This window comes from Dermacentor albipictus, chromosome 9 (genome assembly GCF_038994185.2).
Source record: "Dermacentor albipictus isolate Rhodes 1998 colony chromosome 9, USDA_Dalb.pri_finalv2, whole genome shotgun sequence".
In the NCBI taxonomy this organism is placed as follows: Eukaryota; Metazoa; Arthropoda; class Arachnida; order Ixodida; family Ixodidae; genus Dermacentor; species Dermacentor albipictus.
This window is the reverse complement of record NC_091829.1, coordinates 41,098,258-41,121,821: the sequence shown is the minus strand read 5'-3', so window position 1 is coordinate 41,121,821 and position 23,564 is coordinate 41,098,258. Positions and strand designations below refer to the sequence as shown.

The 23,564-nt window shown below is 49.0% G+C and overlaps 2 protein-coding genes across 2 annotated transcripts in view; both read left to right on the top strand.

The window, feature by feature from the left end:
• The window catches only part of LOC139049771 (uncharacterized), a 66,685-nt gene extending 45,771 nt beyond the window's left edge, over positions 1–20,914 (top strand). The window contains exons 11-14 of the mRNA XM_070525578.1: positions 3,355–3,528; positions 6,835–6,966; positions 14,189–14,346; positions 20,806–20,914. Of these exons, the coding sequence (XP_070381679.1) occupies positions 3,355–3,528; positions 6,835–6,966; positions 14,189–14,346; positions 20,806–20,914 (573 nt within the window). The remainder of the gene's footprint in view (positions 1–3,354; positions 3,529–6,834; positions 6,967–14,188; positions 14,347–20,805) is intronic.
• LOC135916493 (uncharacterized) overlaps positions 1–23,564 on the top strand; it is a 188,095-nt gene that overhangs the window by 148,770 nt on the left and 15,761 nt on the right. The gene's annotated exons all lie outside the window — the stretch shown is intronic.

Below are 23,564 nucleotides of genomic sequence, written 5' to 3'. Positions count from 1 at the left end.
ACCAAGGCTGCCTGTTAGGTCATGAAAAATGCGGGCTGCTTATGCCACCCAGCTTTTTACTGCAGCAAAGGGACCGAAACATATTTATTAAGGCGAAAGCCTTAAGTGGCTCGTTCAGCGGCGTCTAGTCCAGCGATGCGAAAAATCAGTGATGCAAGAAGTATCATCATCAGGAATGGCTCGTACCCACGTAAGCAAGCAAAGATGCAATGGCTGAATATGAATGAACAAACGAAAGAAAGGAGGAATGAAGGAGAAAAACAGAAAACCAAAAAAGTAACGAAAGAAGAAACGAAAGAAGGAAAGACGGAAAGAAAGAGAACGAAAGATGGAACGATAGAAGCTTTAGGTAGTGCATTAGGTGCCCGCATGTTTCGTTCAGTTGTTCCACCTACAGCGCCATACGTTTACTACGCACTGCAGCTCGTTATGCCTTGCTAGAAGACTTACCCCTCTGATCGCATAATTTAGCGCATTACCAGGTGTACAGCAGGCTTTCGCCTTCATGTGTTGCAGGAGTGTAACATGCTGCCAAATTTTTTCACCTTCGTGTTTCCTTGTATAGGTGCAGACGGTCGGGTGAGTTGCAGCTGTCATTCAACTACTCGCGAGAGAAAGTCAAGGCGTTGAAACTCTTGGCACTGTTTCCGGTTCTCCTTGGCGCAACATGCGACGTCAAGCTTCATGTGACGTTTAAAAAAAGCAAGAAGGAAAAGCTCTCCGCTGATTCTACAGACCCGATACTTGATTAAAACGAACATCTTTATTTAAAGCGCTAAGGAATTTCCAGTGTGGAATAAGCTTGCTCTACTCATTACCGGCATTTGAAGTGACAACAAGCGATCAGTGTAGATCGATGAAACTTTGCGAACTAAGACCACTAAACTAGAACAATAGCAACCTTGGTAGCAGCTTTCTAGGCATCGTATACATATACAACATATATAACATATTGTGTGTATATAACACATAGAAAATAACGTAAACGTCCATAGCAATAAAGACACGTTAATTCGAATGGGTGTGCATAATGACAGGAGAATTGTGCGACCTTGCGGAATCACAACCCGATTTCCATCGAATCTTTTTCTTTTGAGCTATTAAATTAACAGTTTTAGTTGCCTGTAATTACACGATTTAAAACGTTGCCCGCATGCGACCCGCCCATGTTAAACCTTGACAGTGCACTTACAACGTTTTGCAACCACTGTTAAGCAATTTTTCTTGTGAAAATGTCCTTCATGCGCACATGTTTTAAGATGAAGTCGATTTTGGCGTATTGGCAGTGACCGCTGTCGTGATGTTGTAGTAAAGGCGACCATGTTCTGGTCTTATCGTTGGAAAAACACCAAGCTTACGGTGGGAAATGCTCTTGTTATTAATGCATCGGTCTGTCTTTATGTTAGGCGGGGTTGTCAGTGGAATTGTATTGGAACTTAATTGTGTCCTACATTACACTGAATTGCTCTCCATGCAAACCTAGTTGCCCCTCCCCTCTCCTTTAATTTTATTTTCTGTTCTGAATGTAATTGTTCAAGTTATGACATCATCTGTCTGCATATTAGGCGGAGTCGTCAGTGAGCCTCTATTGGAGCCTAATTCTCTCTTGCATTGCATTGACTTGATCTGTATGCAAACTTATTCATTCCTCACCCCTTTAGTTTTATTTTTTTCTAATGCCTGCAGCTGATTCCTGCGTTAATATTTGACGTTTGAACTCAGCATTGTGTCGCCCTCTGCAATATCGCATTGACTGTAGTATTAACACCAATTACGCTGTGAATAAATCCAAGCCAGGGGGGGGGGGGGGGGGGGGAGTGATATGACGGATAATGTTTAAAATATACCACCGTGGTCAGAATAAACCCCTATTTTTCTTCAGCAAGCTTAGTGTGTTTTTGTATGCTGCACTAAGGGAGGCATCTTTCGAACGAAGTGACATGTATGTAAGACGAAGCAAGTTGGCTTCCACCTTCTTCGTTATAAAGAAACTTTAATGTATTCACATAATACTCGCGGTAGCGCCTAAGTAAGCGACTGTGCAAACAAGTCGGGAGTCCGTTCTGAATATAGCGTTCTCATTGCTGCCCCTATGACGTCACAAAGAAAACAGAAGAAACGAAATCTTCGCGAATGTATGATAATTTGAGGAGTGCATACATCAAATACATCGAAGTGGTCTAAGCGAGTACTCAACCCTTCGGAAGTGCCAGGGGAAGTGCAATGTTGGCTGGCTTTTCTTAGCCATGACCCATTCGCCATAGACACTGCATTGGCGTTCTCACCGACACTTCGGTCATCAGCGACACGGCTGGCATTCTACGCAGACGGAGTTGCAAGATTACGCCGTCAGCAGTTGCCGCCGCGCAGCCGTACAAACTGCGATTTGCAAAGTGGAGCCGTTGAAACGCGTCGAGCGGCATGCGCATGGTAGCACTCATTTCATAATTATTGCTAATTAGGTTTCAAAGCGAACATTCGCGGCTCAAAAGCAGGTTGCGCTGCTGGCTGTTCATTGATTGACACTTGCTTGCGGCCACGCCACCGCACGCAGAGCTTCGTCAGCGCGAACGCGGGTGTGGAATTTGCCTTCAAACCTCGACGCGTTGTCCAACAGTCAGCTACGTTTCCGTTGAAGGGGTTGAGGAGGGACTTCGGGATGAAAACCGAACTTGGGAGGGTTTATTTTACGTTATATACAGAGAGGTGAGAGTCAAGTAACATTCGTACAGTCATTACGGGCCGGCAGCAACTCGGACGCTGCGGCCCGCGGCAAGAAGTTCGAGAGGGGTGAATCAGGGAATTCTCCAGAATGCTCTTCTGCTGCTCCCGGTCTCCGTCTTTTAAACCCTTCGATCTCGGGAAGACGCGTCATGTTCGGCCAATAGGAGAGCCCGCTCAGATGACGCCATCTTCGGCCAATGGAAGGCGCCTGTGCGGCGGTGTCACACCCGGCGGCTCACTGCGGTCTTGCCTTGCTGACTTGCAATGCTCCGTCAGCCTAGACGGCGGACGAAGGCGGACGGCTGACGGCGGACGAAGGCGGACAGGCTCAATTACAGCCGTCATGTTGTCACGGCGCATTACAGCCGTCTTGGTTCGAGACCCCCTTTTCCTCGCAACAGTGTCGGGAAAGTCAAGCATTGAATAGTTCCCCGGCGGCACACGACCTGGGGGCGGCCAACTTGTTTGCACGTGTCTTGCCTCAGCAATGGCATCCCTGCTTCTGCATTCCTCCATTAGCTGTGCTGCGATTCGATGTGGTCTGGGGAACACGAAGTAGCCTCAGGAAACGGCGCCACATGTAACACCGTCCGCAAAGTTTGCTTTCGCGCTCATTTCTTTGCTCCCCAGAATGACGCCGTGAACACGATTAAGCACCTGCAACGGAACGAGGGCCTCGACACCATGTACGCGGTGTCGGCGACGATGGCAGGCCGCTGGTACAAGCCAAGTTATCCGGGAAACTACGACGTTGGAGAACCGTGCAAATTAGGAGACTACCCCCAGGTAGCGCACGTACAAGCGGTAAGTCACGTTCGCTATTACAATTCTTTTTTTTTCATAGAAAGTTTTCACCACGGTGTAGTTGTGTGTGTACGTGCGTGCGTGAGCGTGCCTGTCTCTACGCGCGTGCTTGCGTGCGCGTGCCGCCTGTCACGTTCTACGATGCTGGAGGAGCGCGTGACCCCGCCGCCTTGCAGAACGTTCTCGCCGCTATGGCGTTTCTCAGTGGCTTTCTTACCCGCCGTGGTTGCTCAGTGGCTATGGTGTTGGGCTGCTGAGCACGAGGTCGCGGGATCGAATCCCGGCCAGGGCGGCCGCATTTCGATGGGGGCGAAATGCGAAAACACCCGTGTGCTTAGATTTAGGTGCACGTTAAAGAACCCCAGGTGGTCAAAATTTCCGCAGTCCTCCACTACGGCGTGCCTCATAATCAGAAAGTGGTTTTGGCACGTAAAACCCCAAATATTATTATCAGTGGCTTTCTTTTATTCTTTTATAATCAATCTCATACTTTACGATGTTTGAGGGGCTTTTTTTCACGGACCTGTTGCGCCATCTAGTAATACTTTACGGAAACTGAAACCAGGTTATAGAGCCAACAAACCTGCAATACCTGTGCATAAGGTTCCCGCGGACGGACTGAGTGGGGTCTGTGCAATATTAGTTTTCTCTCCTTCCCTCCTTTCTTTTAACCCATTGGGGACCGGTTTCTTTTTTTCTTGCTATCTTGAAAAATATCTAATATATTACCTTACCTTTATACTAATTATTCACATGCAAAAAATTAATACTCTTGCCTAATTAGTTTTTGAAATATAGCCCGTGACCATATGGTCACACTGGGCCCTTACGCTCCAGCAAAATACGCGAAGTGAAAAACATTTATTTCAAGCCATAAAACGTCGCAAAAACATACATAGCGAATAGTCGAGCGCCCATTTAGTGTGATATCGTTTAAATCATGGAATACACTTGCCGACGTCATACTTTGTGCATTTTGTGTGCACCGCATTGTTGCAATTATCTCATGCACACCTCCACCTCTTGCCATTAGACTTGGTCATAACGTGTACCAGTCAGGACATCACCAGCCTTTGGAATTCTGCGTTGACCAGGTCGTCTAGGCTTATTGTCTCATCCCATCAGGTAGCTTTGTGCAATTTGCCTGCGGAATTCGACCTGCGTGACGTTGAACCCTGTGCTACGAATGAGCTTCCGAGTGGTGCTGATAGATACGACACAAAGTGAAAACCAGCCACCAAAACTTTTTGCCACGGGTTGCAATCCTGTAGGCGCCTGCATTCGCATCCATCTGGTCCGTACTTCCCATAAATCTTGTACTGAGCAACAGTGTTTGGACGGGCCACCTTGATTCGCTTCTTCTGAACACGAGAGTACCTGTCTGCAGATGACATTGGCTCTACGCCGTGAATGGTGCTTACGATCGTTACTACAGAATTGTCCATCCAGCGGACAACAATTATCCCATTGTCGCTCAGCACGCGCTCTTCGTGCCCGCGAGGTTGGCACTTGACGAATTCTGGTCGAGCGATAGGGCATTCCTTGGGAACACGGTTCTACTTCACTGTGCCCGTGCCTTCGTAGCCCTGTGCTTTGAGATGCCTGAGTGGCTGCATGCTTGTGAATAAATAATCAAAATATAAAAGGAAAGGAAAGTCATGCGTCTCTGCTGCGAGTTCATCCACCATTTGGAGAAGTGGCGCCGAATGGTGGATGAACCGAAGTCCTTTTCATATTTTTCAGATGTTCTGGGATCCCCTGCTTGCCTTGATACACGTTGAAGCTTACAAGGTATCCGTTCTTGGCATTTAGGCACCATACTTTATGCCCGAAGCGGATAAGCTTTCCCCGTATGAAATGTTTACAGCCATGACGACCATAATGCTCAATCATACATTCGTCATAGCTCAGGTGATGCACAGGTCGAAAGTGTTCCAGAAACCTTGCTTTCAATAGTGCCATCAATGGACGCAACTTTGTCAACTTGTCACTAAGTGATAGGCTTGCATTTCGCTCAGTGCCGGAATCTCATTATCTGTACGAAGCGATTTCTTCGCATAGCATTGTAGGCCATCGTGTTGCGCATATCCGTGCCGTTGTCCCAATAGCACTCGTTATCTGGCAAGTGCTTCTACCTGGACAAAACAAGTGCTCCAAGAAAACCCATCTTAATTCTTCTTTGGTAACCTCCGGATCAGGCATATTCAATATAACGCATACTTTCTTGTTTTTTCGACTAGCAGCTCCACGACGGCTTCGTCAAAGAGAGTCCGAACAACTCAACAGGTGAAAAGTCCATGAAAGCAACAAAGTTTGGCTCTGGAAATATGCCAAGGCTCTTCTGGAGATCACCCGTCGTCCAGTTAGAAGCAGTGGATAATTTCGCAGGAATGGCCGCATAAACTACAGCAGAAAAAACGTCTGATGTTGCGTCACTTTGCCCACCGGGGTCGTTGGGGTCGGACTCGCATCCATCAATGCCGCGTCCGTCAGAGAAAACAGTTTCAGCGCCGGCTCATAGCTGCCGCCCGCTTACATTGTCAATGAGCCCGTCTGAGTCTTTATCGGCCGAGTCTTCATCCAAATAGGTGCTAGCCTCTGGCGGCTCGATATAAATCACTCACACGTTATCCTCCTCCTCTTCGAGTATCTTCGCTATTTCTTCCAAAATCTACCGATTCAGACAATAAAATAACAAATAACCACTGCGTTAACGCGCCAGCAGCCGTGGAAGAGATGAGAATGCAGTTAAATAAAAATAAAAAGTTAGGTATCCTACAGGCCCAGCGTGACCATATGGCAACGCACAAGATAACGTACTCGTTCATGGACAAATCAAACGTAATTCTTTCACAAATGCTCGTCGAAGGTCACATATTCAAAGAGCAATATGGGGGTAACGATATCGGACTATTACTTAAACGAGTAGTGAAAAAAAAAACACAACACTTGGAGCGAGGCACAGCGACGCTACTCGCTGAGCAACACTTATTCCCGCCTTTGCGAGGGGCTCCCACAATATGACTGACAGCTGCTGACACTTGGTATCCATAAAGGAAACTCAAATCTGTCAATCAGCATGTCAATGGTGATTTTGGTGCCGTTTTGTTAATCTTAATTAATTGAAATGCACTGTGCATACTAACGTGACCATATGGTCACGCTGGTCTTTAAAGGGTTAATTAATATTGTGCGAGAAAATATAATAAATCAATGCTGTAAGTCTGGTCTAGCAGGCGTCGAGGCACAATTCTCAGTACACTTGCTCTGCCTTAGTTGCCTTTCTCCCTCTCCACTCTCTTCCAGGTGTGCGGAAACACAAGTTTTGATTACACAAATACCATCGAGTACAGCGATCGTTATAACTGCGGGTACGCCTATGACAGGGATCACGGATTCACAGTATCCTTCGAGACAAGGGAATCAATCGCAGTAAAGGTGAGCGTCCCATGACGTATGTGCTATCGGCGACCCTACGGAATCCTCGCATTCCTACCGCGCACCGTACTGCTATTAAGAATCGCAACATAGCTTCATGCAATGATAAATTATTTACCCCTTTAAAGGTTAATGAGGGTGTAAATTATTTTACAGTGTACTGTGGTAACAATATACGCATACACAAAAAAGAGAAAAAAAGCAGCTGACTTATGCAACTTTGCGGAATGACAGCCTATTTTCCTGAAAGGTGGGTTTTAAGTGCGTAAGCATTTGTATGCCTTACCGGTGAGGAAACCTGTCCCGTCCGTCCGTCCGTCACGTCAGACGCTCGCTTTCGAGATATGGCCCACAGCAGCGAGCGAATTGACCTTGGTGCTGCTCCAGGCTTCAAGGCGAACTAAGCGCCGAGAACACAGCGCACACGAAGCTATCAGCACTCGGCGCACTCTGTCATCATTGGAGATAGCTTTCAAAATAAGGCCCACGCTGCAGTGCCGTACGCAGCCGACCCCGGAGCACGGTTGACCATGGTTGATAATGCTTCGCATCGAGAGAAAGCAGCATCGTCGACCACGCCTACGTATCAGGTCTAGCAAACCTCACACTATTCAATTACGTCACGAACTACAGTGGGCATGGACCAGAGCTCACCTTCCACGAAGCAGCATCATCATCCAAACGCACCACCGTACAGCATGGTTGAACATTGCTACTACTCGCTTTTTGTTCGCCGTCTCATGCTGGTCTCAGTTAACACATTAGTGTTGCAGGCGCGTTTCTCCCTTCGCGATGTCATGGCAGTGTTTCTGGCAGTTATACCAAGCAGTGCAGCAAAGAACGACAAAACAGCAGGGCATTGGTAGCAATTGGTGATGCATCATTTAGACAACTCCTGCAGGAAATTCTGCGAGTAATTTATGTTTTTTCCGAGCACTTGCATTAAGAACGTCAGTTGCACGTTGTTAGATATGGAGCTGTTTCCTGCGCCTACTTCGAGTTCCCCAGGACCACATCTAATCGCAGCACATTCCAGAGGAGCGCACGAGCCAACAAGTTCACGTGCCAACAAGTTCGTACGCCGCCAGGATTAGAAGGGGCCCTCGGACAATGGAGCCCAATCGACCCCCTTCTTGGCCTTTGAAAAAGGCATTTGCTACCACAGCGGAGCCGTACCGCCGGGACTAGAGCAGCCCTCGGACAATAGAGCCCAATCGTCCCTCTTCATCGTCTTTGAAGAAGACATTTGCTACCGCTGCGGGGCCGTAGCACCGGGAGCAGGTGGGCCCTCGGACAATGGAGCATGAGCGCCCCCACTTCTCCTCCTTTGAAGAAGCGCATTGCAAGTCTGCGAGGCAAGACCGCAGAGAGCCGCCGGGTGTGACAACGCGAAACGGGCGACAACCATTGGCTGAAACTGGCGTCATCTAAGCGGTTTCTCCGATTGGTCGAACATGACGCGACTTCCAGTCGTCGAAGGGTTTAAAAGAAGCATTCCAGAGGGACGAGAGCATTCCCTGTTTCCCTGATTTACATCTCTCGAACTTCTTGCCCCGGGCCGCAGCGTCCGAGTTGCTGCCGGCCCGTAATGAATGTATGACTGTTACTTGACTCTCAGCTCTCTGTATATAATGTAAAATAAATACTCCCAAGTTTGGTTTTCATCCCGAAGTCCGTCCTTCAACCCGTAAAACGTCAGAAACATGAAACTTCACGTTAAAGGGTTTACTTAACGTTCTCATACTGGGAGTTCAAAATTAACCTTTAGGATTTTCTTAAAACTAGGCTCTGGGAGGCACGCGAGGACCACCTGTGCAAATAAGTTATGCGGCCAGGGGGACACAAAATGAGATGATAATTATCGCTGTCAGCAGCCCAATTACATAAAATTGAATATTTACGTTTTGTTGACAGCACAAAGTGGGTATGTTTGTATTGAAATGTTAGAGGCAGTCGCGTTTCCACGCAGTATCAGTTATAATTCTTCTAGCGTGTCTGCGCTCCGAAATATAGGACACCAAATTTTAATTTTCGTTCGCGTGGTTACGAGTGAAAGAGAGTGAGGATCGGTGCAAAGCTCCTCCCTGATGTGTCGCGGCTGTTGCGTGCGGCGTTCAGACTGATAACACCGTGGAGGCATAGCCAAAGATGACAACTGTTCCCCTTTTCAAACTTCGCAGCGCTGCGCGCGCCGTCAACGTCCACAGACGGCTCATGCCTTCGTGCGCGCTGTGTGTTCGCCGTTCTTGCATTAAGGGGTAGAGCACACGAAAGTCACTTCGCTCGCTGCTGCTGCCGCGTTGCTGACACCAGCGTTTTGACATCGAGTGTCATGTGTTCATGTTTGATCGTGCATACTGGCACCATACGCTTGTTCACTTCACCATTCACTTAGCAAGTGAATGTTTCCAAGTTTATATGGCCGGTAAAACTACAATACTTCGTATAGCTGTGCACTAATTAAAAGATGAGTTTGTGCCGCTTTCCGGCACAAATCTCAAAACATGTGACCTTTCGACAGCCAATTAGAGAGTCAACATGGCGAACAATGACGACCCTGCAGTGGCCATACGTGTCGAGAATAGAGCCCCTTTGTTCTATCTCAATAAAAAAGGGCGCGAAAAAGAGGTAGACGAGGAATAAACGACAAACCCCCAGTACTCTCTTATTTGAAAGCGAGAAAAGATGACGGCCCGGACTGTAGCAGACGCATCGCTCTTCTCCTTTCATTTGACGCCGACGACACGTACGGTTTCACTGCACTGTGCGATAATACTCGTCCTCGATAACCCTTATATATAACCCTTATATATAGCTTTCATTGATTACGAGAAAGCATTTGATTCTGTCGAAACCTCAGCAGTCATGCAGGCATTACGGATCAGGGTGTAGACGAGCCGTATGTAAAAATACTGAAAGATATCTATAGCGGTTCCACAGCCACCGTAGTCCTCCATAAAGAAAGCAACAAAATCCCAATAAAGAAAGGCGTCCGGCAGGGAGATACGATCTCTCCAATGCTATTCACAGCGTGTTTACAGGAGGTATTCAGAGACCTGGATTGGGAAGAAATGGGGATAAAAGTTAATGGAGAATACCTTAGTAACTTGCGATTCGCTGATGATATTGCCTTGCTTAGTAACTCAAGGGACCAACTGCAACGCATGCTCACTGACCTCGAGAGGCAAAGCAGAAGAGTGGGTCTAAAAATTAATCTGCAGAAAACTAAAGTAATGTTTAACAGTCTCGGAAGAGAACAGCAATTTACAATAGGCAGCGAGGCACTGAAAGTCGTAAGGGAATATGTCTACTTAGGGCAGGTAGTGACTGCGGATCCGGATCATGAGACGGAAATAATCAGAAGAATAAGAATGGGCTGGGGTGCGTTTGGCAGGCATTCTCAGATCATAAACAGCAGGTTGCCATTATCCCTCAAGAGAAAAGTGTATAATAGCTGTGTCTTACCAGTACTCACCTACGGGGCAGAAACCTGGCGGCTTACGAAAAGGGTTCTACTCAAATTGAGGACGACGCAACGAGCTATGGAAAGAAGAATGATAGGTGTAACGTTAAGGGATAAGAAAAGAGTAGATTGGGTGAGGGAACAAACGCGAGTTAATGACATCTTAGTTGAAATCAAGAAAATGAAATGGGCATGGGCAGGACATGTAATGAGGAGGGAAGATAACCGATGGTCATTAAGGGTTACGGACTGGATTCCAAGGGAAGGGAAGCGTAGCATGGGGCGGCAGAAAGTTAGGTGGGCGGATGAGATTAAGAAGTTTGCAGGGACGGCATGGCCACAATTAATACATGACCGGGGTTGTTGGAGAAATATGGGAGAGGCCTTTGCTCTGCAGTGGGCGTGACCAGGCTGCTGCTGCTGCTGCTGCTGATGATGATGATGATGACTCGTCTTGTACTGACTGCACTGCGATATTTTGGCTTCTGCGTTCTTTCACAAGTCCATGAATCCGGGACATTGACTAGTGAGGCGAAGCCGACTCAGGGGCGATGCGGTCGGCGTAACTCTGCGAGAATCATTCTTCTAAATTTTAAATTCTTTTAAATTTAAAAGCATTGCGCGGCGATTCCATTCCACGAGACATTGACTGCTGAGCAATGCCTCGGGGAATGGAATCTTCACCCAACGCTTACGGATGTGTGGCGCTGTTTAGTGCTTTTAGATATTAACGAAAAGAATGCGACGGATGACTACGAAATCAAAGCAACGCACAATCGTAATGGGAAAGAAAATCATCTTACTTGTATATCTAAAATTTTAGCTGAGCCACGTTGGACTCTTTTGAATCCTTGTACTTTTTCTGACGTTAACAGAGGCATATCTGGGAACTCCTGGGAAGAGGGCTAAATATAGAGGGATGATGTCTTAGCTCATTGAATAACTATACTTACCTGGGTTTCATGTTGCCTAGCCACTCAGGCCATAAGCCCAGGTAAGATTAGATACATCACTTCAAACAGTATATTGTGTAATCATCAAAGTATGGAGCTTCTATTTTAATACTTCAATGTGCATTTTGTTACTAAAAATGACAACTCCAAAAAATTATATTCGTGCTGGTTGCGGCATGGTATGCGACATCAACCACACCCGTAATTACCTAACCATCTTGCAGATATCCCAGGCTTTCAGGCGGCTAAAGAAAACATACAACGCGGAATATATTGCTTGATTTGCATATTGCCCGCAGTAAAATATCAGTAGTTTTCAGTGACTGATTTGAATCCCGAAAATCTGCACAAGGGGAAATGAAGGATGCCAGTCGAGGGCAAGGAATAATTTTTATCTAGGGTTCCTTAATTTTCATTGCAACCCAAAGATACACGTGAACTTTCATTGCAGCCTAAAGTTACACGTACTGGAGTTTTCTTTCTTTTTTTTATCCCGCCCAAGCACTCAGTAGAAATGGTTATATAACCAGCGAAGCTGAAACATGCGGCCCCGGTGTTTATCACTGGGTCAATCCCGATGGTTTATTAAACGACTGCTTGGAAGCGTGCCAGCTCCTCGGTACGCAGTTGCTGAGTGCGCTCTGCTGAACGAGCCTGTTCTTGAGCCCGGGCTGCAGCATCGGCACGGGGTAGACGAGCTCGTTCCCGGTTCTGCTCGCGGTGTTGCTGATCGAAAGCTGCCTGCTCGTCCGGAGTACGTATGACGCGTGGCCGACCCATTCCGGAGTCGGAGGGAAACTGCTACTGAGAGCAAACGGCAAACGGCTGCAACGGAGAGTAACGACGACACTACTAGCGCAACCAATCGCGCAGCTCTCTCTCTCCCTCTTTATTTCGCGCATGCGCATGGGGTTGCGTCTGAGGAGTTTTTGGCGCACGAGCCACAAACGGACGGACGGACGGACGAATCGGCTAGCCATAAACAGCGTCGCTGTAAAAAAAAGAAAAAGAAAACGACCATAATAGCCGAGTTTCAGCCCACAACCTCATACAGAGCAGCAGACCATACAGCCACTGCAGCCAAGGCGGTGGATATCGCGAACTTTAAGTTGGCCCTATGCATCAGTCTATATTCGGTTTAATTATGGTTTTACCAGTGCTTAGCTGAGAGGCAAGGGAGCGGTGTAGCGTACCGTGTACACATGGACATAAAAGACGTAGGGACGTCTTACTTTCATGCGAGCTTGCCAAAATAACGGAACTATTCCACGTTCTCCAAACTAATGCGCCTTACTTGAAACCCTTTAGTGAAGCAGGTTTGTAAACATTTGTCAGTTAAAAATGAATTTCTGCCAGTACTCCCGCTGCTTACCAAGCCTTCAGAAAAGATACTCGGCTTGTACGCGTTGCCTATGCATAAAAGAAAAAACAAATCGATGTCTGTGGCAGTGAATCATGACGCGACGACCAGGCGCCTTCACGACAAAGCGTAAGACGAGGATAAGGGAGTCTAAGGACGCCAAGCCTGCGTCTGCATATCCTCAAACCAACACCATGTAGCAAGCTGGCATTATTCTTCGAAAATCTGCTTTTCAGCTTGAGAGCAGCGTAGCAACAAAAAAGCCGTTTTCGCTTTTTTTTTTGTTTATGCGACACCCGGCGAAGCCGCGCGAAAATCCCATCGGACAAAAAAGTTGCACGCGGCATAGGACGGAGGGCGCCAGCTATCTTAAGGTTCTGGCACCCTCCTTCTCTAAGCGTAATGGAACCTCTTGCAAATTGCAGCAAAACTGCTGATTCAAAGCCAACCAGCCGTCCGCTCGTCTTTTACGCGAGGCGGTTGATTATAAGATCATCATCATCAGCAGCAGCAGCAGCCTGGCTACGCCCACTGCAGAGCAAAGGCATCTCCCATACTTCTCCAACTACCGCGGTCATGTGCTAATTGTGGCCATGTTGTCCCTGCAAACTTCTTAATCTCATCCACCCGCCTAACTTTCTACCGCCCCCTGCATCGCTTCCCTCCTCTTGTAATCCAGTCCGCATCCCTAAATAATCAACCATTCCCAATGGGCGCTGGGCGGTGAAAGCTTAGGGCATGGTCTTGCTTCTTTCTTTTTATGTCAATTCTGTTTTCGTTGAGGACACTGCGTGCGTCAGCACGCGAATTCTGAAACTTTTAGATCCGTAACCAGTGTGGTGCAAGAGCGGTGAACTAAAGGCGATGTCCGGCATTGCTGTGGTCCCCTTTTTTATTTCCTTGCCTTCAGATAAGACAAGTGGAGCGGAAGCGCAAATATCGCAGTACTGAGGGGGGGGGGGGGGGTGCATATCGCGCAGTGCGGTGAAATTAAATCGGATGTGCGCGCCTGCCAATGATACTCTTAAACAAAATTACACCGTTTGGGTCGTATCTTGCCACACAACGATAATCGTCATCTGTCTTGTCCGCATTTCCTTTCTTTAACGCTGCGAGCCCGGTACTTCCAAGCCACGAACGGCATGCACTTTATCAGCATGACCTAGCATTCTCGACAGGAAAGTAGCGAGCATACAGTTTTCAAGAAAGGAAACGCAGGCAAGACAAATGGCGATTATTGTTGTGTGACAAATATACGCCCGAAAGGGTGTACAGGTGTTTGAGGGTGTAATAATGAATGTACGTCGCACGCTGTAGCTTCGGTTATACGATGGGCCACGCGCTCCGCTGTTCTCGTTTCGTTTGACGCCGATGGTCTAACTCATGTTGCAAAGTGACGCCTTTTGAGCGCAATGACTCTTTCTGTCCTTACGCGCCCGCTCGCAGGCCTGGTACGTTTTATACGACTACGCGGACCTGCTGGCCGGGGTCGCCGCCTACGACGTAAACTACGACGCCGCGCCCAAGAACTGCTCGTTATTCGAAGGGCCCCCCTGGTCGCGGCTGTTTGTTATCGTCAAGAGACGCAAGATTCTCAACGCGCGGTGGGTATATTACACAAACCGCAGATCCGGTGCGTCCGTTGCGTGTACCATGCCCCTATGGTCATGCCTCTCTCAGCTATAGCATTGTACGCACAGGTGCCCCGTTCTTTTGTTACTATGGAACAATTTATACAGTAATTGATCCTTCTATTTCATCTTGCACTGTAAGCCACTTCCCTCTGTATGTCTCGTGGCACTGAGGGACGACAAATACAGGGAATAAATATAAATTTAATAAATTAACGCATCGGGAACGCTACATGTTGCTTGCGTGCCTCTAAGCTAATAATCTCGATGCACGGAAGTTTGGCTTACCTGTTGAACCTATACAGTACGAGATTAGGAAAATTACGCTTACAGTAAGCATAGTGGTCTGAAAGTACATAGTAAGTAGATAGAGAGTAGATAGGTTCCAAAGTAGCCGGAAAATTTATTTACAAATGCGTTTCACTTATTTATTGAAACCAAGGTGAAGCGATATTGTCACGTGGTTAGTGACGTTAAATAACACAGTAGCAACACCGTGAAATACAAAACTAGCTTTTATTGGGCGAACCTGGGCCCACAAAACAGGATACACTTAAAACGCAGCGAGAGCGGCGAGCACAGTCGGCGCTCGGCGAAAATCTCAGCGGGTCAAGTGCATCGGCTTTTATAGATCAGTCGTCGAACGTTCCAGAGTAATCGCTGGGACCCACATGCCATCCACAAAGTTCTACGCCATTCGCGTCGCGCATGCATGCAATCACATTACACAAGGTTCGACGACAACAGATACCGGATAGAATAAATCGATAACATTCTAGAAACTTCCGATACATTTAGACACGTCCTGCGCAGAGCGATAACATTTCGTGTACGGTAAAAGCGCTCACCCGTAAAAAATAAACGAGTTCAAACGTTAATTCCCCCCTCTCAAAAGGCATCGGCCCGATGCTGCGAACATAACAGGAGAGTAAAAGACAAAAGGACACTTGTTCAACAAAGTAACAACAAAGAAACGAAGTCCAAGGTGACACAGTCGAAAAAAGAAAGAATCAAAAGTTCAGCTATGCGGCGTTACGAAAGTTCTTCAGCGGTGGTGAAACGGCTGAAGACGCATAACATGAACTACTTCAGGTCGTGCGCGGCGCCGCTGTGAATGCGAAATGCCGTCTGGCACGACCTCATAGCCCAGATCGCCAGCACGTCGGTTGATCTTGTAGGGTCTGAAATAGCGCCGCAATAGATTCTCACTGAGTCCCCGTCGACGTATTGGGGTCCAAACCCAAACACGGTTGCCAGGCTGGTACTGGACGAAGCGTCGTCAGAGGTTGTAGTGTCGGCTGTTGGTAGGTATGCTGCTGGTTTTTGATACGTAGGTGGCCGAGCTGTCGAGCTTCTTCGGCGCGCTGGAGATAGATAACGACGTCAAGATTCTCTTCGTCGGTCCCGTGCGGCAGCATGGCGTCGAGAGTCATCGTCGGGTTCCTGCCGTAAACAAGCTTGAACAGCGTGATCTGTGTTGCTTCTTGCACCGCCACGTTGTAAGCAAAGGTTACGCACGGCAGGACGGCATCCCACGTCTTGTGCTCGACGTCGACGTACATTGCTAGCATGTCGGCGAGGGTCTTGTTCAGGCGCTCGGTGAGACCATTCGTATGCCGGTTGTAGGCAGTTGTCTTCCTGTGGTTGGCTGGATGTATTCCAGAATGACATGGGTGCGGTCTGCTGTAAAAGCCGTTCCTCTGTCGGTGATGAGAGCTTCTGGAGCACCATGTCACTGCAGGATGTTCTCGACGAAAAATTTCGCCACTTTGGCTGCGCTGCCTTTCGTTAGAGCTTTAGTTTCAGCGAAGGGGGTGAGATAGTCCGTCGCCACGACGATCCACTTATTTCCGGAAGTTGATGTCGGAAACGGTCCCAGCAAGTCCATCCCGATCTGCTGAAAAGGTTGGTAAGGAGGCTTGATCGGCTGTAGTAATCCCACTGGCCTTGTAGGTGGCGTCTTGCGTCGCTGACAGTCTCGACATGTCTTGACGTAACGGGTGACATCGGCGGTTAGGCGCGGCCAGTAATACTTTTCTTGTATCCTCTATAGCGTCCGGGAGAAACCGAGATGCCCTGCGGTCGGATCGTCATGTAGGGCGTGCAGTACTTCTGGACGCAGCGCCGACGGAACAAGAAGGTAGTTGGCGCGGACTGGTAATTAGTTCTTCACGAGTAGGCTGTTTTGAAGCGTGAATGAAGACAATCCGTGCCTAAATGCCCTAGGTACTACGTGGGTGTGCCCTTCTAAATAATCGACGAGGCCTTTTAGCTCCGGGTCTGCTTGTTGCTGTTTAGCGAAGTCTTCCGCGCTTATTATTCCAAGGAAGGAGTCGTCATCCTCGTCATCTTGCGGTGGCGGGTCAATGGGGGCGCGTGATAGGCAATCGGCATCGGAGTGTTTTCGTCCGGACATTTAGGTTACAGTGATGTATTCTTGTAGTCTGTGGCTCCACCGCGCCAGCCGTCCTGAAGCGTCTTTTAAGTCAGCTAGCCAACACAACGCGTGATGGTCGCTGACCACTCTGAATGGCTTCCCATATAGGTGCGGGCAGAATTTTGCTGTAGCCCAAATGATGGCAAAGCATTCCTTTTCAGTCGTACAATAATTGCCTTCCGCTTTTGACAGCAGCCGGCTAGCATTAGATATCACGCGTTCAAGTCCGTCTTTCCTCTGGACTAGGACGAGACCGAGGCCTAGGCTACTGGCGTCAGTATGGATTTCTGTATCGGCATCCTCGTCGAAGTGTGCAAGTACCGGCGGCGACTGCATGCGTCGTTTGAGCACTTCCTTCTTGTCGATAGGCTGCGGGAACTTTGCGATGACAGCTGTCTTCTGCGGTTCGGGTTGGACTCCAGATTTGCTGATGACGTGGCCTAGAAACAGAAACTCGTCCTAAGCGAAGCGGCACTTTTCCGGCTTCAGAGTAAGCCCTGATGACCTGATGGCCTCTAGTACTGTTGCAAGCCGCCTAAGGTGATCGTCGAAATTTCCAGCGAAGACGACGACGTCATCCAAGTAAACGAGACAGGTCCGCCACTTCAATCCTGCTAAAACCATGTCCATCACGCGCTGTAACGTTGCAGGCGCCGAGCACAGTCCGAATGGCATAACCTTGAACTCGTAGAGGCCGTTTGGGGCGATGAAGGCGGTCTTTTCGCGATCTCTTTCGTCGACTTCTATTTGCCAATAGCCAGGCTTGAGGTCCACAGACGAGAAGTATTTAGCGTTGCAGAGCCGATGCAACGTGTCGTCTATTCCTGGGAGAGGGTTTACGTCCTTCTTCGTGATCTTGTTCACACGACGATAATCGACGCAGAAACGTAGGGTGCCGTCCTTTTTCGGATTGATGTCATCACGCAGCATTTCGTGGACGTGGTGCCTTATAGCCTCACGTTCTCGCGTAGAAACTCGATAAGGGCTCTGGTGGAGTGGTCGAGCACGCTCTTCGGTTATTATGCGATGCTTTGCGACTGGCATTTGTCGAATCCTTGATGACGTTGAAAAGCACTCTTTGTATCGTCGAAGTAAACTTCTGAGATGTTGTTGCTTAATCATGGGGAGACTTGGATTTATGTCGAAGTCTCGTTCGGGAACTGCGGTTGTCGGGATAGATGCGGCAGAATCCGTGAGGACAAATGCATTGCTGGTTTCCAGAACTTCCCCGATGTATGCGATTGCCGTGCCCTTGTTGATGTGCTTGAACTCCTGGCTGAAATTTGTCAGCAACACTTTCGTCTTTCCACCGTGCACTTGAGCGATTCCTCTTGCGACGGAAATTTCGCGATCGAGCAGTAGACGTTGGTCGCCTTCGATGACGCCGTCTACCTCATCAGGTGTCTCGGTGCCGACCGAAATAACAATGCTGGAGCGCGGCGGGATGCTCACTTGATCTTGGAGCACACTCAAGGCGTGGTGACTCCGAGTACTCTCCGGCAACATCGCTTGATCTTCCGACAGCGTTATCAATTTTGACTTCAGGTCTATGATTGCGCCGTGTTGGTTAAGGAAGTCCATGCGGAGAATGACATCTCGTGAACACTGTTGGAGGATAACAAAGGTGGCAGGGTAAGTCCGGTCGTGAATGGTAATTCTTGCTGTGCACATTCCAGTCGGCGTTATGAAGTGTCCTCCAGTGGTCCGACTTTGAGGTCCTTCCCATGTAGTATTAACTTTCTTCAACTGGGCGGCGATGTGTCCACTCATAACGGGGTAATCGACCCTTGTTTCGATTAGGCAGTGACTGCGTGGCCGTTGACAAGCACGTCGAGGTCGGTGGTGCTTCGTCTTGCATTACAGTTCGGTCTTGGTGTCAGATCACGGCTGCCTCGCATTGACCTGTGGCTGGTATGTGACGTCGTCAGGTCGTCTTTTGTCGTCGTATTCTTTGCTTCCACACCTTATCGGTACGGCGGCGTGTCGTTATGTCGTCGAGGTAGTTTCTTGTTTCTTCGGCGTCTTCGTCGGCGGTGGAGGATCTTCATCAGTTCGATGAACCGCAACCGCACCTCCATTGGTTGCTGCTTTTAGCTTTCCGGATATAGGCTCGCTGACCGGCCCCGGGGTGGGTCGTGTATGGCCGGCGCTGCGGAGACAGGTAGCGGCCTGGTGACGGCGAACGGGACGGTCGTCGAGGGCTCCACTGAGTGGCGGCGAGCTAGTTGGCGATATCGCGAGGTCATTCGCCAATCTGTGGTCGCGGCGCGTTAACTGCGAAACCTCGCAGTCCCATCTTCCAGTATGGGCATCGGCGGTACACATGGCCGGCTTCTCCGTAGCGATAGCAAAGTGGACGGTGGTAGGGGACGCGCCAAACGTCAGTCTTGCTTGGAACGCCGCGTGAAATGACGGGTTGGCGTGCTGGCGGCGGGTGTGGTGGTGGACGACGGAAGTGTGTCGTCACTGGGCCCTGCCGTGGGCGCGGAGGGGGAACGTGACTGTGGGCTACAGCGACGTATGTCATCGCTTGCGGCTGAGGCTGCGGCGATTCAGGGGCTACTCCGAGTTGTTGTTGGAGCTCCTCACGTACGGCGTCGGCAATTGAAGCCACTTGAGGCTGTGATGATGGGAACAGCTTCTGTAGCTCGGCCCGCACGACCGCTCGGATAGTCTCGCGCAGGTCTTCGGTGGCTACTGACTGAACTCCCGCGTAGTTTGTCGAGTTAGTGCGGCGGTTGAATTGCCGGTTCCGCATTTCTTGTGTCCGCTCGATGCTTGTGGCCTCGCAAAGAAACTCGTCGACGGTCTTCGGTGGGCTCCGTACCATTCTGCCGAAAAGGTCCTCCTTTACCCCATGCATGAGTATACGGACGTTCTTCTCCTCGAGCATTTAGGGTCGGCGTGGAGAGATGGACGGCTCATTTCCTCCGTGAAGATCGCGGTTGTCTCATTAGGTAGCAGCACCCGGGTTTCTAATAGCACTTGGACTCGTTCTCGGCGTACAACACTTGCGAATGTGTGCAGGAAGCCGCTTCGGAACAGGTCGCAGATCGTTCAGGTGGTTTCTCTGTTCTTGAACCATGTCCTGGCATCGTCTTCCAATGCGAAGAGATGTCGCAGTTTGTCGTCGCTGTTCCAGCTGTTAAATGTAGCGACTCCCTCATACGTCTCAAGCCAGCTTTCCAGGTCCTCGAACGTTGAACCGCGGAACGTCGGATGCTCCCTGGGCTGCTGCAGCACGATCGGGGACGCTGGGGCTGCCATTGGGGTAGACTTTGTGGCGATCTTCCTGGTCGTCTCGGACAAAAGTCCGTGCTCCGGGGGCAGTCCTTGCAGCCTGCGGCTAAACCACTGGTTCTTGGCGACGTTGGTGTTGTCTTCCGCGTGCGGGCTTGGGTCACGGCTTTGTGAGGCGTCCGCTACATGAAGGCAAAGCACCTCTACCAGATGTCACGTGGTAGCGACGTTAAAGAACACAGTAGCCATAATGTGAAAGACAAAACTAGTTTTATCGGGTGAATTTGTGCCCACAAAGGCTACACTTACAGCACAACGAGAGTGGCGAACACAGTCGGCGATCGTTGAAAATCTGCTCAGCTGGTCAAGCGCGTCGGCTTTTATAGATCAGTCGTCCGGAGTAATCAGTCCAGAGTAATCGCTGGGACACACATGCCTTCCACAAAGTTGTATGCCATTCGCATCGCACTTACATTCAATCAGATTACACAAGGTTCGGCGACAACAGAAAGCGGATAGAAGCATCGATAACATTCTAGGAACTTCCGATAAATTTAGACGCGTCCTGCGCTGAGCGATAAGATTTCGTGGACGGTAAAAGCGCTCACCCGTAAAAACACCAGTTCGCGTGTCAATATTAAGAGTGGAAGGTAACTTTTTTTTTCTTACCTTAGAGGCGTACGTGACTGCTTGTGTGGCTGCTAAGAAAAAGCAGCTGCTAATCTGGGTTCTTCTGCTTTTTTTTTTGTTCGCAGCACTCGAGAACCGAAGACGACCAGGCAGGTAGCTGCTCTGTGGCCGTTTGCACCCGTGCAGCGTCTCCCAGACTCCGTTCAATTTATCAATAAAACAATTCCTGCCTGAAGCAATTTGTGCTGTATATATATATATATATATATATATATATATATATATATATATATATATATATATATATATATGTGTGTGTGTGTGTGTGTGTGTGTGTGTGTGTGTGTGTGTGTGTGTGAGAGAGAGAGAGAGGGAGAGTGTGTGTGTGTGCTTGCAGGAGTAGGAGTGTGGACAAGCGTGCAGCCTACAAACCGTAGAAATAACCCGCCGTGGTTGCTCAGTGGCTGTGGTGTTGGGCTGCTGAGCAAGAGGTCGCGGGATCGAATCACGGCCACGGTGGCCGCATTTAGATGGGGCAAAATGCGAAAACACCCGTGTACTTAGATATAGGTGCACGTTCAAGAACCCCAGGTGGCCGAAATTTCCGGAGTCCTGCACTACGGCGTGCCTCATAAAGTGGTTTCGGCACGTGAAACCCAATAATTTTTAAACCGTAGAATTACACACCGTACTACAGAGATCCAAAAAACGCAAGTTTCAGTAAGAAATTGCCCATCGGAAGAGAACGAAGGGTTAGAGAATACGCCCCGTCTTAAATAAGCATGCTGGTGTACTAGCAGATCTGTCCTCCTGTGATATGGAAGTGACGCTACTCTTGGTTAGTAGGGCGTATGGGATGCAAACCAAAGTGTCCCAAAGTGATTTCGAATGGCGGATTTTTGAAACTTGAATACTTTTTAGGGCCTTGACTATGGTTGCATGGTAGAGCGCCGCGTATGCAAGAACACCGGCTTTTTCGTTGACACCAATGCGCCGATGTGGGAGGGAACCCACTGAAACTATACTGTGAAGCTTTTGTTGCTGCGTCCTTTCACGAGGGCTAGTGATTTGCGCGGGAACTTGATGGACGGTAAGCCATGGTAGAGGTGTTGCAGCACTGCCTTCGGGTCCGTGAGCAGAGCCACATTCTCTGGAGGCAAAGTCTTCAGTTTTCGCAGAGCAGCGGCAATTGCCACGCCTCCCACAACTGTCGACAAGGCTATACAGCCCGAACGTCCAGACCAATCTCAGAGAGGAAATATAGAATGCAGCTGGACATCTGTCTTCGTCTGCTTTTACAGAGCCATCTGTGTGCACTTGTAGGTGACTGGGATATTTCGTGCTCAAATGTTCCAGAACTAGTGACTTGTCTTCTGCAGATGGAATGCAGCTCTTTGACTGCAATCGTGGTGCACATAAGTTGCCTGTGATATCTTCGAAGGTCCAAGGTGAGTCTACACTTTCTCTCTGTCTCCAGCACCGCAATCCTAAGACGTGTTTAGAAGCTATACAGAGAAAGGGTCTTCGACTGTGCCTGGGAGGCACTCAGCCGACATCGAACAAAAAAGTGCTCTATGAGGCTGAGTCACGCCCTCTGCGACCTCTGCGACTTTAAGATTCCCAGATTCTCGTAACCCAGCTACAACGTTTGAGAGACTGTTCACGCTGCGAAGCTCTTTTAAAGAATTGGTTGTGGCTAAATGATTTCTGCATCATTGCTGCCGCTCACGTGCACGGCTTTTAATTCATACTTTCGGTTTATTTCTGCAAATCCTGACAAAAGGAGAAGCGTATCAGAAGCACCAACAGCGGCTACCTCAACTGAATATATATATATATATATATATATATATATATATATATATATATATATATGCTTGATAAACTGCGATAAACTTGCTCGATAAACTGCGGGTGAAGCCCAATGGTTGGGGGTGTTAGATATGGAGCTGTTTCCTGCGCCTACTTCGAGTTCCCCAAACCACTTCGAATCGCAGCACAGCTAATTGAGGAATGCAGAAGCAAGGACGCCACATTCCTGAGGCAGGACACTTGAAAACAAGTTCGTACGCTGCCGGTGGAGCTATTCAATGCTTGAGTTTACCAGAAAGCGAGGGGATAGCACGGAATTGTTGGAAGTAAAGTGGGTGCGAGACCAAGATGGCGGTAATGCTCCGTGACAGCCAGACGTGCCGGGAAGGCCCAAGCGTACCTCTTTATCGCCTTTGAAGAAGACAATTGCTACCGCTGAGGGGCCGTAGCACCGGGAGCAGGGGAGCCCTCGGACAATGGAGCATGAGCGCCCCTCGTTCTCCTCCTTGGAAGAATAGCATTGCAAGTCTGCGAGGCAAGATCGCAGGGGGAACAAGTGATCAAGAGAGGAGGACCAAGCGCCGACTCTCTTCGCCGGGTATGACACCATCGCACGGGCGCCTACCATTGGCGCCCGCGCGCCAATGGTAGGCGCATTGGCCAAACATGACGCGACTTCGAGTCCTCGAAGGGTTTAAAAGAAGCATTCCAGAGAGACCAGAGCATTCCCTAATTCCCTGATTGCCCTCTCTCGAACTTCTTGCCGCGGGCCGCAGCGTCCGAGTTGCTGTCGGCCCCTAATGACTGTACGACTGTTACTTGTCTCTTACCTCCTTGTAAATAATTTAAAATAAATACTCCCAAGTTTGGTTTTCATCCCGAAGTCCATCCTTCAACCCCTACAGGGGGTAGATGAGCGTGCAATGCACCAACAGTATGCAGCCACGCTGGTCAACAACGACCCAGCCACATGAGTGAGTGAGTGAATAAACTTTTATTTGGTCCAGCAAAGCGCGATAAAACGCCAACCCGGCTAATCTCACGACGGGACTGACAGATCTAGCCTGCCGGC